Here is a 17563-nt window from a genome sequence, read left to right as displayed (position 1 = left end):
ACAACACATTAAGGTATTCACACAATATCTAATATTACTGCTGATGGAGCACATTGGAGCGGAGCCTCAGATAATCACAGGCCGCGTGGGGTTTCTTTTTTCTTGAAGAAATTTAAGGATCACGATAATCTGTTGTTCTTGTTTCTAGGCTGCTCTTTGGCTTCAATGTGAAACATTTATTTTGAGTAAAGAGAAATGAGCGAGAGATCAAGGCACTCCAATTAAAATGCTCGACATGTATTTATTTTCCTGACATGTCCATGTAGGGTTCAAAGGAAATGTACATGGTTGTCTACATGTAGAAGCAAAGCCTTGTTGGAGGCCATTTTCCTGAGTCTGCTGCCCTAAAGTCTGAACTACTACAGATGGACTGGGACATTATTTCCTTTTCCTTAAAATGGATCTTTCTGTATTCAGGGCGACTGGACTTCATGTGAAGACCAAATGCATGCCCGAGCTCCAGCAGCTGCCTGAGGGCCTGAAAGTATATGACCTCATCGCCGTCTGTTCGTCTTCAGAGACGACGACTCAGCAGGCTCCAGTATTGCTTTGAGTGTTTACTGGTTGTACTACGTCATGTTTCCTTCACTTCCTTTCTGCTTCTTAACCAGCTACGTTCTGAGGAATCTCACTGGGTATCATTATGTTTGAAATGTAAGTGGACTCGCATTACATCATGTCCCATCTGGCCCCGGAGTTCAGTCCAAGTGGTTCAAGGAAGCAAGTGAAGGATCCAAAATCTTGGAGCACTTCCAACATTTCCTCCTCGAACTTGAAGGTATGTCCAACCGTTCATTTAAAATCATTATTTGGGATTGAAAGTTTAGATTTCCACCCTAATTCTTTACCATAAAACTTAATGAGCATCATATTGAATTGTTTGCATATAAAATGACTGGAGAGATTTATTCTGGTGTCCACTTTGTATTTCTCTTCAACCTGATGGTGGCGCTGCAGGAGAGCCGTGGACTGAATCCTCAGTCATGCAGTGGATGACTGGTGGAGCTCACACACATCTGCTTTTGGAAGATCTGCAAACATTCAAACTCAGTGAAACCGGATCATTGCTGTCTGAATGCCGTGCCGAACCACACTGTTACCCAAGAGTCCGTGTTTGCACAGACACTATCACATCCCAGCAGCTCACATTAAAGATCAGGACTCCTTTAAAACACTGGATGTAGATCTATATTTCTATAAATCCATATATCTATGTATAGTACGGTGCAGGATTTGATAGAGTGATACACATGTTAAATAGTTGGTTCTGTGTTAGAATTTGTTCCACTTGTGCTTATTCTTTATGTTTTCTATTGTTTAGTGAAACAAACAAAGAAAAGTCCAGAATTATTTCATACTGCAGCTCTTTATTCCACCTTGTTAGAACTTGAGTGAACAAAACAAACACATAAGAATCTATTTCCTGTGCTTTATTTGTGATGAGTTAAAAGTGCATCCCGGTTTTAGAATCAGCACGAGATGTGCATCAAGTATATCGATGGGAAACTTCAGCCAAACAAAGAGGCCTGTTGAAGGACATGCATATAGATGTCCTGTCCAAAAGAAGAGGAATGGACGGGGTTTCCCTGCTGCTCTGCAGGGGCACAGCCCCTCTGCTCGGGACCCCTGCTCTGGATCAGCTGTTCTGCTTCTGGATCTGAGATGGACTGAGCGCATACATTCATTACCTTTATAGCCATCGTGTCCTTTTTTCACACATTGTCGACCATCTAATGTTAATATTTATTACTTTAGCTTACACTGATATAGCAAATGAATGAATACCAGTTCTTGTGCTAAATGTATAGAACACAGTTCCTCCTGTAGATCTGCTCTGGCTCAGGTCCTTGTAGCGTTGCATCCTCCACAGCTGATTAGGGACCAGTTCCCCTCTGTGCTTACGGGCTGCAACTCCAGCTGTCCACAACATGTTGAGGATGTTTTTGTAGACGGGAATGAAGACGTCGTCCACACAGGAGGGCAATGAAGCATCGTCCTCTAAGATGTGAAGCAAGTTGTAGAACTGAGATGTTACTGCACTCCAAAAATCTCTCCAAAGGCGTCCCACTCTGGAAGCAAATGACATGAAGTAGGTGCATTTAATATTCATGTTTTATATAATGTAAACATTTATAGTAATACATCACATTTTTACCTTTGGTTGTGGACACTTTTGCCAGCAATAAATCTGCCACGACCGGTTCCTCCCACAGTAAACAATCTGGCCACGCCCACACGTCTCTTCCACCAGTCGATCAGCTGGGACTCTAAATGAGGAGAACAGAGTAGTGTGACACGGGCTGGACAGCTGAACTATTTACATCTGCATGAAGGAGAAGGTCCTTGTCTTGATGGATCCATGCTTCTGCACACCATCCATGAAAAATCCTGCAGCAGTCTGCTTTGTGATTGTGATCTGCATTAAGCTAGAACATGTGTTCAGGAATAGGACGGAAAGATGACTTATGTTATATTCATAATGTAAACAAAACTAATAATGTAAACAAGACTAATAATGTAAACAAGACTGATGATGTAAACAAGACTGATAATGTAAACAAGACTGATGATGCAAACAAGACTGATGATGTAAACAAGACGTGATAATGTAAACAAGACATGATAATGTAAACAAGACTAATAATGTAAACAAGACTGATAATGTAAACAAGACTGATGATGCAAACAAGACTGATGATGTAAACAAGGCTGACAATGTAAACAAGACTGATGATGTAAACAAGACTAATAATGTAAACAAGACTGATGGTGTAAACAAGACGTGATAATGTAAACAAGACATGATAATGTAAACAAAACTCATCATGTAAAAAAGATTGATCATGTCAACAAAACTGATCATGTAAACAAGACATATAATGTAAACAAGACTGATAATGTAAACAAAACTGATAATGTAAACACAACTGATAATGTAAACAAGACATATAATGTAAACAAGACTGACAATGTAAACAAGACGTGATAATGTACACAAGACTGATGATGTAAAGTTATTTTTTTTTGCTGCTAATAAAGACAAAACTACCTTGATACCGGAGGAAGAAAAGTGTTGCTAGGCAACACAAAAGTAGTCGTGAAAAAAATCCTCCCCGTAATTTACTATTAAATATTAATTCACGTGATTTACAAATAATCATATTATTGTCATTTACATGTTAAACAGCGTCCCAAATATTTCAGAAACAGTTGTACAAGTTCGACTCTTCTTTCTGTCTCATGTTGTGCACATGTTCTCATATCGATGCTTTTATTGTTCACCATTGTTTTTGTGCCTTTTATAAAACTTATACTCAATCAATAAACTTAATTTGATTTGAACACCGTTTTAGTTTTGAATTTATATGAAATCTTGTCCAACACACGCACGCACACGCACACGCACCGTTAAATAAGGGAGTGACTGCTGAAAGTGAAAGTATGAAGTTCAACCTCCATTTTGAGTCGACAGAACAGACGGAAGAAAGTTGAACAGGATTCACGGTGAGTTTTAACAACATGAAGATTATTTTACTGTCGGAGTCTCTTCCGGTGGTCGGAGGGAAGCTGATCATCTGGATCGATCTGTGGATTCAGAGGCTCCAGCTGATCATCTGGATCGATCTGTGGATTCAGAGGCTCCAGCTGATCAGCTGCTCTGAAACTGCGTCACAGAAGTTACCAGGTTCAACTCAGGACCTAGATCCACCGAGTCCTTCTCCTCTTTGTTCACTGTAAACTTTTGGATGTGACCACTGAAGCTCTGATCATAGAGGAGCCGCAGATCGTAAAATAACCGCGTTACCGTGAACGGAAGCCGGTAACGGTTGCCGCCGTGTGATTGTCGTTGCGCCTGAAGTAGTGTAGTTACGGTAAGGTCCGGCTGCGGCCCGCCGATGGGCTGCTTCAATGACTGGAGATAAGCGGGGCCGCACAGAGACGGTTTATTTACAAGGGCCACGTCGAGACTATGGTCTGACGTCATCCGCAGGAAGTCGGACGGAGGAACGTCCATTTTCAAAATAAAATACCCTGTGACACCCCGGTTGTAACTACAGCGATGTCTACTTCCGGTCTTTATGCAGGAGAAGAAACTCGTTCTCCTGGATGTTAAATACATTTAAAATAAATGCAGCATTATTGATAATAATAATAATAATAATAATAATAATAATAATAATAATAATATTTTCTTCACATACACAGTTTTATTTCATTCCCCTTCAAACAAATAACAGTCAAAAAGAACAAAACAAATGTGGTTGATCACATGGAAGTAGCAAAAAGCAAAATCCAAGCAGCAGGGACCAAGAACCAAACTGAACTGTTCCATTGTTGTGGCATCAATATTACTATCAATCAGTAAATCTCCAAATGGTGAAAATATTCATCATGAATCATCACCTTAAATTGATAAATTCATCGAACTACAGTCAAGAGCGACTATATACAACCCTGTTTCTGAAACAGTAGAGACGCTGTGGAAAATATAAATAAAAACAGAATGATGATTTTTAAAATCACACAAACTCATATTTGATTAAAAATAGACCAAACACAACATATCAAATGTTGAAACGAAGAAATTGTATTGTTTTATAAAAAATATCCATCCAGCTTATTATCAGCTCAGTTCTAAAGCCAGCATCTGTGATGGTACAGGATGCATTAGTGCACATGGCATGGGTAGCTTGAACATCTGGAAGGAAGCATTAATGCTGAATGATATATTCAGGTTTTGGAGCAACATATGCTGCCATCCAGACAACGTCTCTTTCAGGGAAGGTCTTGTTTATTTCAGCAGAACAACGTCCAACCACATTCTGCACATATTCCAACAGCATGGTTCTCTAGTAGAAGAGTCCGCTGATAAACTGGCCTCCTGCAGTCCAGACCTGTCAATCATTGAAAACATCTGGAGCATCAGGACATGAACAATACAACAAAGGAGACCCTGAACTGTTGAGCAGCTGAAATCCTCTATCAATCAAGAATGGGACCACATTTCACTTCCTAAACTCCAGAAACTGGTCTCCTCAGTTTCCCAACGTTTCCAGAGTGTTGTTAAAAGAAGAGGTGATGCAGCTCAGTGGTGAACATGATTCTGGAACAACTTTATAGAGACGTGCTGCTGACATCAGATTTAAAATGAGCAGATATTTTATAAAACAATACATTTCTCAGTTTCAACATTTGATATGTTGTCTTTGGTTTGTTTTATATTAAAAATGAGTTAATGTAATTTACTTTATATTCATTGTCAGTGCAACCGTTGACCTCAAAGCATCAAAGTGATTTAACATTGGCATAAAATGACTGATTAATACATTTCTACATCGTCACACTACTCTTCATCCCTCGTGTGGTGATAGCAGCAGCTGACATTCTCACGCACCAATATCTTCGAAACACCTTGAGGGAATTTCTTCCCATTTGGCACAAATGTTCACTGAGATCTCAAGGATGAACTGATTATATTTTGGTGGTCAAAGGTCAGAGGTCACTGTGATTTTCCTCAGTAATTCAGTTATAGTTGAAAATGTCCCCTCATCCGTCCTCTGGTTTCCTCCCTTCAGGCTCCCGTTGATTTACCTGGGACAGTTCTCCACCCTCTGATTGGAGGATCATCAGGACACAGACCTCCATTATGGCGACCTCTGACCAGCTGCTGGACCAGATTTATTCCTGGATCAGGCAGAGGGAGTGCTGTGCAGACAAGCTGAGGAAACTGGCCGGGGAGCTGGAGTCAATCACAGAGAACTGCAGGGGCGTTCAAACTATTGGCAGCTCAGTCTCTGTGGTAGGATCGGTATGTCTGCTCGGGGCCGGTGTGGCCACTTTACTCACAGGCGGAGCAGCTGCTCCGTTTTTAGGTGTAGCTGGAGCTGTATATACAGGTGTGGGTGTCGGTACCTCAGTAATTTCTAAAATCACTGAGGGCTTCCTATCCAGCAAAACCATGAAAGAGGCGCTGAAGGAAGATGAGCAGAGTAACGAAACCGTTAAAACAATCCAGCGACTGTTTAAGAGACTGGAGGTCGAGATGAAGAGGGTGAATCCTTCTGCAGATCCAGAAGAACTGGACCTACTCGTCATGACTGAATATCTCAATGCCGCGGCGAGACGAAGTGGACTGGGCTACCGAATCCACATCAGCTTGGACAATGACGAGCCGTTTATTTTTCTGAACGAAGGGCGGGGAGGACCGGGAGAAATGAGGCGCAACCTGAGAATCAACCCTGTATTGTGTGCTGGAGTGTTTGGTGCCTTGGCAATTTTTGCAGTTAAAATGAGTGGAAGAAAATGTATCCATCTTGGTGGTGCAGCTACCAAAATAATTTCTCAAAAGGGTTTTGAAATTGCCTTGAAAGAGACTTCTAAAGCCGGATTGAAGAAAGCCGCTGTTGGCAGTGCCATGGTGAGTCTGTAAGGCCTGGGACACGCTGTCTTCATGGCTGAACATCTTGATTTTCATTTCGGCGGCCATGTTAACAGGTTCGAACATCCGAACATCTCTGTTTTGTCATTTGAGCCTTGCGGTGCTCCTCCACATGAAATTAATAATCAAACAGGTGAACGACGGCGTCTTCCCGCCGCTCTCTTTGTTTCAGTCTCTGAACGACACCATGCAGGCAGCGCGTCCCAGGCGTTACTCATTTTTACATTATTACACATTTAAACACACGTCATATTCTGGTTATTTCTGATTGATTATTAGGTTACTGATTTAGTGTTTTTGTGATGATAACCTTCATAAATGTACATGTATTTAGCCTGAGGCTGAGAGTCTGATTGTGTATTGATCGCTTCCTGTTGATCATCAGGTCGCGGGAGGAGCTGTTGCACTGGTATTTTCACTTTCTGAAGCCGTCGACGACTGGAAAAAAATGATCAAGAACAACCATGTGACTGAAGCCAGCCAGTCCCTGAGAGACACAGCAAACAAGATCCAAGAGACGACGCAGGAACAGAGGAACAAGTTGGACAACATCAAGTATGTTTTCTATGAAATATTATGACTCTTCACACAGATCTGAACCGGCTGTAGGTGTGAACACTGTCACATCTCCTCAGACAGCAGCTTCTCATGTCGGGTAAACTGAAGGTTTTCAAGGAACTCAAAGTGTCAGAACCTCCAAAGGAACTTCAACAGTGTAGTTTTCTGCCACCTTATGTCTCAAACAATCGGGGGTCCGGTGGCTTCACTGCTTCCATCTCGTACATCAGACCAGAACTTTGTCTTGCAACATGGCCCTGCACCCTTTTGGGGTAAACCACAGTTTCCATAGACTTTAACGTTAAGGAGCAGTACAAAACCAAACTATTAGAAAACGACCACAGTGATTATTAACTGTATTTATAAATGACCCAAAGACGGCATGTCAAGAAAATATACGTCCACTCTACAACACGTTAGATACCCTGTTTCCAAAACAGTAGTGACGCTGTGTAAAATGTAAATGAAAACAGAATGTGATGGTTTGTAAATCACCCATCCATCCATCCATTTTCCTCTGATTATCCGGGTTGGGTCGCGGTGGCAGCAGGTCCAGCAGGTTGGCCCAAACTTCCCTCTGACACATCTTGCAGCTCATCCTGGGAGATCCCGAGGCGTTCCTGGACCAGCGTCGAGATATAATCCCTTCAGTGTGTTTGGAGTCTCCTGCTAGTAGGAGGCACCCAGGAGGATCCTGATCAGATGCTGAACCACCTCAGCTGACTCCTTTCGACATGAAGGAGTAGCGTCTCTACTCCGAGTTCCCTCCTGATGTACGAGCTCCTGGCCTGATCTCTAAAGCTGAGCCCGGCCTCCTACGGAGGAAACTCATTTTGCTTGAAGCCGCAATCTCCGCACTGATCCTCTTGAATCTGAGGTTCAACAATTGGTCAGAGTCTTTTCCAGCAGCCTGATATAAGTTTTGCCTGGGAGGCTGAGTAGTGTGATACCCCAATAGTTGGAGCAACTCTCCGGTCCCCTTTTTTGAAAATGGGAACCACCCCCCCGGTCTGCCAGTCCAATGGTACTGATCCCGACTCCCATGTGACATTAAAGAGGGGTGTCAGCCAAGACAGACCAGCAATGTCCAGCGCCTTCAGCATCTCAGGACGGATCTCATCCACCCCCGGCTTCTGCCAGGGATATGGGTGCTTCCCCACCAAGTCTTCAGACGCCAGGTCTTTCCAGCCAACTCCCATCTGATCCAACTCACCACCAGGTGGTGATCAGCTGACAGCTCTGCTCCTCTCTTCACCTGAGTGTCCAAGACATACGGCCGCAGATCAGATGATACGACTACAAAGTCGATCATTGATCTCCGGCCTAAGGTGTTTCCTGTACCAGATACACTTATGAGCTACCTTATGCTCAAACATGGTGTTCGTTATGGCCAAACCGTGACTAGCACAGAAGTCCAATAACGAAACACCACTCGGGTTCAGATCGGGCAGGCTGTTCCTCCAATCACCTCCTGCCAGGTTTCTCCGTCATTGCCCACATAAGCGTTGAAGTCTCCCAGGAGAACATTACATTACATTACATTTCATTTAACTGACGCTTTTTTCCAAAGCGACTTACAATAAGTGCATTTCAACCATGAGGGTACAAAACCCAGAACAACAGGAATCAAGAAAATACAATTTCTTCAAGAAAGCCAAACTACAAAGTGCTAAAAGTAAGTGCCATTTTAAGCGCTGCTAAAGTTCTACTGTTCAAGGTAAAGTCGGAAGAGGTGTGTTTTTAGTTTGCGGCGGAAGATGTTCAGAGTTTCTGCTGTCCTGATGTCGTTGGGGAGCTCATTCTACCATTTAGGAGCCAGGACAGCAAACAGACGTGATTTTGTAGAGTGTTTAGCTCAGTGAGGAGCAACAAGCTGATTGGTAGAAGCAGAACAGAGGGAGGGGCTGGGATGTAGAGTTGGACCATGTCCGGGATGTAGAGTTGGACCATGTCCTGGATGTAGACTGGATCCAATCTGTTCGTAGCACAGTACGCAAGTACCAATGTTTTGAAATGGATGCGGGCAGCTACTGGTAACCAGTGAAGGGAGCGGAGGAGGAGGAGGAGCGGAGTAGTGTGAGTGAATTTCGGGAAGTTAAAGACCAGTCAAGCTGCGGCATTCTGGATGAGCTGCAGAGGTCGGATGGCACTAACAGGTATACCTGCCAGGAGGGAGTTACAGTAGTCCAGATGTGAGATGACCAGAACCTGGACCAGAACCTGGACCAGAACCTGTGCCTCCTTCTGAGTGAGAAGAGGACGTATTCTCCTGATGTTGGTCAGTATGTATCTACAGGAACGTGTTGTTGCAGTGATGTTGGCAGTAAGAGAGAGTTGACTGTCGAGTGTCTCCGAGGTTCTTATCAGTCAGGGTCGGGATAACAGAGTTGTCGAAGGTAGTAGTCAGGTCGAGGGTGGGAGAGTCTTTCTCTGGAAGGAAGAGCAGGTCGGTCTTGTGGAGGTTGATTTCCAGGTGGTGTAAGGACATCCACTGAGAGATGTCAGTCAGACAGGCAGAGATTCATGCTGCTACCTGTGTTTCAGATCGGGGAAAAGAGAGGATCAGTTGGGTGTCATCAGCATAGCTGTGGTAGGAAAAGACATGCGAGTGAAGGACAGAGCCGAGAGAGTCGGTGTAGAGAGAAGAGGAGGGGACCCGGGACGGAGCCTTGAGGGACACCAGTAGTGAGAGGACAAGGTTCAGACACAGATCCTCTCCAAGTTACCCGGTAGGTGAGGTCGTTGAGGTAGGATGAGAACAGGGAGAGAGCAGAGCCTGAGACACCGAGGTCCTGAAGGAGGAAAGAAGGATCTGGTGGTTCACTGTGTCAAATGCAGCAGAAGGTCTAGAAGGATCAGGACAGAGGACAGAGAGGCTGCTCTAGCAGTGTGAAGCTGCTCAGAGACAGAAGGAGGACCGTCTCTGTTGAGTGGTCTGTTGAAACCAGACTGGTGGTCAAGAAGGTTATTATGGTGGAGATAGGAGGAGAGTTGGTTAAAGATAGCTCGCTCCAGAGTTTTAGAAAGAAAGGGAAGAAGAGAGACGGTCTGTAGTTGTTTACTTCAGACAGGTTGAGGGGGGGTTTCTTCAGGAGAGGGTTCACTCTCCTTCAGAGAGTTCAGGAAACAGACCGTTGACAGAGAAGTGGTGATGAGATGGGAGAGAAAAGGAAGAAGGTCAGGAGCAATAGACTGGAGAATGTGAGATGGGATGGGGAGGGGGCGTTACCAAGGTAACAACTTGATTGGGAGACGGGGGTGAAAGAGGAAAGTGAAGGGGATGAAGATGAAGATGATGGACATGTAGTTATAGAAGATGGATTATAAAATGAGGAGCGTATGTCATCTATCTTTTTGGTAAAGTAGTTGACAAAGTGGCTTGGTGGAAGGAGGGGGGAGAGAGGGGGTCAAGGAGGTTGGAGAAGATGGAGAAGATGGAGAAGATGAATAGCTTTTTGGGATTAGAAAAAGAGGATTGAATTCTGGAGGAGGACAGAGAGGAGGGAGAGAGGGAGTGAATGTTGTGACGGACAGGTCCAGAGTCTGTTGATGTGGTCAGGTTGTCAGTTAGAGAGAGTCAGAGATAAAGAAGTGGTCGGAGACATGAAGTGGAGTTACAGTGAGGTTCGATGTGGAGCAGTTTCTGGTGAAATATAGTCCAGGTGGTTCCAACCTTTGTGAGGAGGAGGGGAAGGACTGAGTGAGACAGCAAAGGAAGACAGGAAGAGCACAAGGTCAGATGACTTCTCAGTCTGGATATTAAAGTCACCCAGAAGGACAAGTGGAGGACCATTTTCTGGGATGTTTGACAGGAGGACGTCTAATTCGTCTAAGAAATCTCCCAAAGGACCTGGAGGACGGTAGAGGACAACAATGTTTAATTGTACCGGATGAGTAACTGTCACAGCGTGAAACTCAAAAGACAGTGAGGTAGGAAGTGGAAGTGGGTAAAAAGAAAACCTCCATTTGGGGGAGATGAGTAAACCTGCCCCCCCACCCCCCTCCCTACCAGTGGGTCTGGGGGTGTGGCTGAAGGAGAAGACAGAAGAGAGAGCAGCAGGGTGGATGTGTTGTCCGGTGTGATCCAGGTCTCAGTGAGACCAAGGAAGTCCAGAGATGAAGTCTGCAGCTGACTGACAGTTCCAGAGTCCTCCTGTGACGAGGTGTTGGGTATGAGTGGAACGGGTGGGACAGATAACAGAGGAAAGGTTACGGTGTTGGTGTGAACGAGTGAGAGGCCTGTAGTATCTACGAGTAGATATACGCACAGGGACGGAAAGTACACACATACTCAGGTGGCAGTAGTACTACTCAGCTATACTCAGCCTCCTCCAACTCCAACGAAAGACTCCTTTGTCTTTATCCTCCGAGTCTTCAGAGACTCCAACGAGAGACTCCTTTGTCTTTATCCTCCGAGTCTTCATACGACGAGCCCTCACTGACGCTGAAGCTGACGCTTCAAAGCTGGTCAGACCACACCTCCTGCTCCTTAGACCTCCCATCACCAGGTGTTACAAATGGGCGGGAATGGAAACTCACCACTGATTACTAAACAAAGAAAACTTTCACACAGTCTCTAGATTTTGTCCCAACTCGTCCCGGAGAGTCTTTTGACCTCAAACTGGTAGAAAGTCAACTACAACTTAGTCCTTCATAGAATTGGAAATAAAGACCAGCAGTTTAATTCTAAACGTGTTCTCTTTGACTCACAGTTACTTGAGTGAAAACAAGAATCCAATCACAAACAATTCCAGCTACCAAAAAACAGACAAGCTTTAGCAGTCTAGATATCCTAAAACAGCAGATGTAATAATAAACTTTAACAGAAAAGAGTATTTAAAGATTATACTTTACTTTAGTTCAAGTGATCCAGCTGTATGTAGTCCTCCAAAAGTCAAACATACACACTGAACTATGGAGTTGGCAGGCGGCGTCCTTTCCAGGACTCCCCACCAACTCCAAGAAGGTCGGATACTCCGAACTGCCCTTCAGTGCATAAGCACAAACAACAGTCAGAGTCTTCCTTCCTGCAACCTGAAGGCGCATGGAAGCAGAGCCTCTCGTTCTTTGGGGAGAACTCCAACATGGCGGCGCTCAGCCGGGGGCTCGTGAGTATCCCCACTCCCGCCTGGCGCCTCTCACCCTGGCAACTCCAGAAAAGGATAGAGTCCAGCCCCTCTCCAGGAGCTTGATTCCAGAACCAGTTCTATGCGTGGAGGTGAGCCCAACTACACTGCTCCAAAAATTAAAGGGAACATTTAAACAACACAATGTAACTCCAATCAATCCCACTTCTGGGAAATCAACCTGTCCAGTTAGGATCAACACTGATTGTGAATCAGTTTCACCTGCTGTTGTACAAATGGAACAGACAACAGGTGGAAATGAGGCAATTATCAAGACAACCCTATAAAGGAACGGTTCTGCAGGTGGTGACCACAGACCATTTCTCTGTCCTCGTCCTTTCTGGATGATTGTTGGTCCCTTTTGCATTTTGCCAGTGTCCTCACCACTAGAGGGAGCATGAGGTGTCTACAACCCACAGAAGTTGCTCAGGTAGTGCAGCTCATCCAGGATGGCACATCAATGTACACTGTGGCAAGAAGGTTTGCTGTGTCTGTCAGCACAGTGTCAAGAGGACGGAGGAGATACCGGGAGACGGGCCGGTCCACCAGGAGACGTGTAGGGGGCCGTAGGAGGACAACAACCCGGCAGCGGGACCGCTATCTGCTCCTTTGTGCAAGGAGGAACAGGAGGAGCGCTGCCAGAGCCCTACAAAATGACCTCCAGCAGGCCACTAATGTGCATGTTTCTGCTCAAACTGTCAGAAACAGACTCCATGAGGGTGGTACGAGGGCCCGACGTCCACAAGTGGGGTCTGTGTTTACAGCCCAACACCGTGCGGGGCGATCGGACTTTGCCGGAGAACACCAAGATCGGCAGCTTCTCCGTCGGTGATCTGTGCTCTTCACGGATGAGAGTAGGTTAACCCTGAGCACATGTGACAGACGTGACAGAGTCTGGAGACGCCGTGGAGAACGTTCTGCTGCCTGCAACATCCTCCAGCATGACCGGTTCGGCGGCGGGTCAGCGACGGTCTGGGGAGGCATTTCTTCGGAGGGCCACGCAGCCCTCCGTGTGCTAGCCAGAGTTACCCTGACTGCCATTAGGTCCCGGGATGAGATCCTCAGACCCATTGAAGACCATATGCTGATGCAGTGGGCCCTGGGTTCCTTCTGATGCAGGACAATGCTCGGCCTCATGTGGCTGGAGTGTGTCAGCAGTTCCTGTACGATGAAGGCATCGATGCTACGGACTGGCCCGCCCGTTCCCCAGACCTGAATCCAATCCAGCACATCCGGGACATCGCGTCTCGTTCTGTCCGCCGACGCCACGTCCACCACAGACTGTCCGGGAGTGGACCGATGCTTTGATCCAGGTCTGGGAGGAGATCCCTCAGGAGAACATCCGTGGTCTCATCAGGAGCATGCCCAGGCGTTGTAGGGAGTGATACAGGCACGTGGAGGCCACACACACTACTGAGCCTCATTTGGACTTGTCTTCAGGAATTTCCACAGAAGTTGGATCAGCCTGTGATCTGATTTTTCCACTTTTATTTTGAGTATGATTCTGAATCCAGACCTCCATGGATAATGATTTTGATTTCCATTGATCATTCTTATGTTATTTTGTTCTCAACACATTCCACTATGTAATAAATAAAGATTTGAACTGGAATATTTCATTCATTGACATCTAGGATGTGTTGTTAAAGTGTTCCCTTTATTTTTTTGAGCAGTGTATATCTAGCTGGCACCGCTCCACCTCCTGCACCAGCTCCATCTCTTTCCACGCTAGGAAGTGACGTTCCACGTCCCTAAAGCTGGTCTATGCTGCCGGCGATCGGCTTGCCCGTGTTCCCGGCCCGCCGCCTAGTCTGCATTGCACCCAACCCCGATGCTTGTCCCTACGGGTGGTGGGTCCACAGGGTGGCTGCTCCACGTTGTTTCTTGGGGCTGAGCCCAACCGGGCCCCATGGGCAAAGGCCTGGCCACCAGACGCTTGCCCGCGAGCTCCACTCCCAGGTCTGGTTCCAGTAGGGTGCCTGGTTTCCATGATCCGGGCGAGGTGGCTGAACTCTGTGTGCTGCTGTTCATCGGGGGGCTTTGATATTCTAATTTAATATAAAATAGACCAAAGACAACATATCAAATGTTGAAATGGAAATTTAATTGTTTTATGAAAATGATTTGCTCATTTTGAATCTGATATCAGCAACACGTCTCTATAAAGTTGTTCCAGGATCATGTTCACCACTGAGCTGCATCACCTCTTCTTTTAACAACACTCTGGAAATGATTTTAATTCTGTTTATAATCGGTTCCTTTGCCTGTTTTATTTATAGGAAGATGTTAGACGAAATGGCTAAAGAACAACAAACACACGAGAAGGCTCAACGAGAACGTGAGAAGATTCAACAGCAACGAGAACGTGAGAAGATTCAACAGCAACGAGAACATGAAAAGATTCAACGGCAACGAGAACGTGAGAAGATTCAACAGCAACGAGAACATGAAAAGATTCAACGGCAACGAGAACGTGAGAAGATTCAACAGCAACGAGAACATGAAAAGATTCAACGGCAACGAGAACGTGAGAAGATTCAACAGCAACGAGAACATGAAAAGATTCAACGGCAACGAGAACGTGAAAAGATGCAACGAGAACGTGAATTTGAACTTGTGATGATTCAACGTCTTCGAGAACTTGAGGAAAAGCCTCCCAGAGTGAAAAACAATCAGCAAAATCATGACAAGGACCACGGACGCTTCTTGAGTTCGACTCCAGCTCAGGAGGACAAAGGAAACCAGGACCATGATGCTAAACCTCAGATAAATCAAACAGATGAAAACAGACGCAACGGTGATCAATCGAGGCTGAGCAACAGCCAGAAGGAGAAAGAAAGAGACCAAAGTGAACAGAGTGGAGGTGGGCAACAGGGAGGAGGTGGGCAACAGGGAGGAGGTGATCAGGGAGATCAGGGGAGGGATAGTGAGGATGAAGATAGAGACCAGACTGATGAAGAAAAGGATAGTGAGGATGAGGAAAGCAGCGAGGAGACTGAGCAAACCTCTGCAGAAGATGTGAGGGCCGCGTTGCTCAATGTTCGGTCCATGAACAACAAGCCAACAAAAGTCTCTAACCTCATAACCCGGACCAAAAGGGATGTGTTTCTCACAACAGAGACGTGGTTACGAAAGGACACTGGAGATCCAGTCCTTCGTAAAGCTACGCCAGAAGACTTCAGAGCCTATCATTGGGCGAGGGACAGTAGAGGGGGAGGGGCCGCCATTCAGCACACAGATGAGTTGCAGGGAGAACAAACTCGTTTTACTGAGCCAACAACCTTTGAATATGTCGCCACAGCTCTGAACCGTGAGGGGTGGGATGAACCTATCCTTTTCATTAGTTTGTACCACCGACATGCAACAAACTTAACACAATTCGGTAACTTCATGGATGAGTTGCAAGATCTCTTGGATTGCCAACACTACACAAGGGTCATCTTGGCCGGCGATTTCAATATCTGGCTTGATGTTGAAGGAAATCGCTTCACTAAAAGATTTATGGAATTCTTAAAGAAAAATGCCTTGGGTCTGCATGTACTGGAGGCAACATACCGGTCTGGTCACTTTCTGGACCAAGTCTTCAGCAGCAATGTTGAGGTTTTTGATGTCTTTGTACGGAACGACGAAATATCAGATCATTCCACTGTATATTTCACCATAAGGCCGGTGTCAAAAGATAAGAAGAAAAAGACTAAAGCAGATGTGGATCAAGACGAGCATGCAAAACATTTCAGAAAGAGGGAACCGTAAAAAAAAAAGTGACAGGTTCAAGAGGATAGGTTTTCTAATCTTATCAAATTAATTCTAATTTGTTTAAAATATTTAGAAATGTCCAACAGGGGAAACATTGTCAAGAGTCCTACACGGAGAGGCTGCAGCTCTATCAACAAGATGATCCACTTGTATGAAATTGAATTAGATACAAATGGAATCACTTCCTTAAATAAAATAGTCACACGGAAGAGTGTTTTGAGTAAATATTTTTAAATTAAATTGATTCATTTAAAACGACACACTTTTCCTGCTGCTGATCTGTTAAATTGGTAGGATCAATTTGTATTTGATTTTTATTACTAGATCTTTCGTGGAATTTTGATTGATTCAATTTATTAAATTTAGGTGGTCTGAGAACAGACACCGCCTCTATGGGATGTTAAGAGACACGATGTTTCTAGAAAGAAGAGCTGCACCATCCAAAATAGGATGAATGCTGTCGCTCCGGATCAGACCAGGTTTTCCCCAGAAAGTGTTCCACTTGTCAGTGAAGGCCACACCGTGAGCTGAACACGCCCTCGACAGGCTGCGTGATGAAGCCCCTCTCCGGAGGGCCGGTTCTGGTACCACCAGGCGACCACAGAGGAGCGTGCTCTGCAGAAACGGCTTCCATTGACTGTTCACACTTCATCTGAACTGGCAATAAAACACACCTGAAAGATGGAAAACAAGAGGCAGCAGTTTCCTCCTCAGCCCACGACAGCATGTTGTTCCTCTGAAAAGCCCCGTCACTCGGAGGGTTCGACCTCGAGGAATATTTACCTGTCAAACTGTTAACGTGTTAGATTTCAGGAAACCTTATGTTTAGTCTGACGTAAGACTTGTATAATCCAGCATCCTACTATTAATATACTAGAATAGTAATGATACAGCTGTTTTATCAAACATAGTTCATGTTTTAATTACGTAGCTTAAAAATCCTCCAGTGGTTGTTGACTTTTGTATGTTGAACCAAGATGGAGGACGTTGCAGTGGGTCTTCTATTCATCCTGATTTTCTCTCATCGTCTCTGAATGCTCCTTTAACACAGTTTTGATGCTAGTTGAACAGAACTTTTATTATTAATCATTCATATTTTTTTTGGTATCATTATGGAAGAAGGTTTATAACTGAATCCACTTTTTGTCCATGTTCACTTTTACTTGTTTGTATTTACGTTCTATAATCTGCTGATTTGTTGACTAAAACTGACCGAAGCTTCCGGCTCTGCTCATCTCCGAATGGCGCCGTTCCAAACGGCAGGGTTAAAACTGAAATTGTACATTTAACTAACGTTAAACTTTATATTGTTCACTTTAAACAATAATATCAGCTGTTCTCTTTATAACTGGAACGATGAAATATTTGATTGCAATCTGTTCAAATAAATTCAGCCCGACGAGAAGCTCAGTTGACATTGATAATCCTGAAGTGTGTGAATGTGAACCTGAAATAAACAAGGTGTCAGCTGTTTGATTTGTGTGTCCGACTGTTGGTGTAAAGACAAACAGCCTCAGGACGATGTTTGTTCCCAACACGCTCCCGGCGGACTTCCTCCTGCGGTCCTGATCTCTACGATAAACTGGGTCAGTGTGTTCAGGTGGGTCGAGAGCTGAGAGTATAAAACCCGGACCAACAGTTGGTTTTCTCAGAGACACGAGACGAGACGAGCAACAGGTGCATC

At 44.9% G+C, this 17563-nt stretch overlaps 1 protein-coding gene and 1 long non-coding RNA gene across 3 annotated transcripts; one reads left to right on the top strand and one right to left on the bottom strand.

The window, feature by feature from the left end:
- Positions 1–1786: 1786 nt before the first annotated feature.
- LOC138213689 (uncharacterized) lies at positions 1787–3955 on the bottom strand. 2 transcript variants are annotated; one of them, XR_011179546.1, is made up of 4 exons: positions 3806–3955; positions 3407–3624; positions 2156–2267; positions 1787–2069 (listed from the first exon to the last, which is right to left on the bottom strand). It is a non-coding gene; the product is annotated as an uncharacterized lncRNA (long non-coding RNA). The 2 variants fall into 2 exon arrangements; XR_011179545.1 differs by having other exon boundaries at positions 3536–3955.
- On the top strand, positions 3415–17352 carry LOC138213678 (GRB10-interacting GYF protein 2-like). Its single transcript, XM_069174924.1, has 4 exons — positions 3415–3504; positions 5577–6418; positions 6825–6994; positions 14403–17352. The coding sequence occupies exons 2-4, from the start codon at positions 5648–5650 to the stop codon at positions 15874–15876; spliced, it is 2415 nt and encodes an 804-aa protein (XP_069031025.1). The 5' UTR covers positions 3415–3504; positions 5577–5647; the 3' UTR covers positions 15877–17352.
- Positions 17353–17563: the final 211 nt, after the last annotated feature.

The sequence above is a fragment of the Embiotoca jacksoni genome, unplaced genomic scaffold, assembly GCF_022577435.1.
Source record: "Embiotoca jacksoni isolate LCO1_2020_lvr unplaced genomic scaffold, fEmbJac1.0.p SCAF_103, whole genome shotgun sequence".
Lineage (NCBI taxonomy): Eukaryota > Metazoa > Chordata > Actinopteri > Embiotocidae > Embiotoca > Embiotoca jacksoni.
The sequence above is the reverse complement of the archived record's forward strand: the minus strand, read 5'-3'. Positions and strand labels throughout refer to the sequence as shown.

Bases quoted from the DNA above. Each gene is read 5' to 3' on its own strand.
- LOC138213678 (XM_069174924.1), top strand. From the start codon at position 5,648: ATGGCGACCTCTGACCAGCTGCTGGACCAGATTTATTCCTGGATCAGG. The intron at 6,419-6,824 runs GTGAGTCTGTAA...GTTGATCATCAG, and splicing joins CCGCTGTTGGCAGTGCCATG to GTCGCGGGAGGAGCTGTTGC. The intron at 6,995-14,402 runs GTATGTTTTCTA...TTTTATTTATAG, and splicing joins AACAAGTTGGACAACATCAA to GAAGATGTTAGACGAAATGG.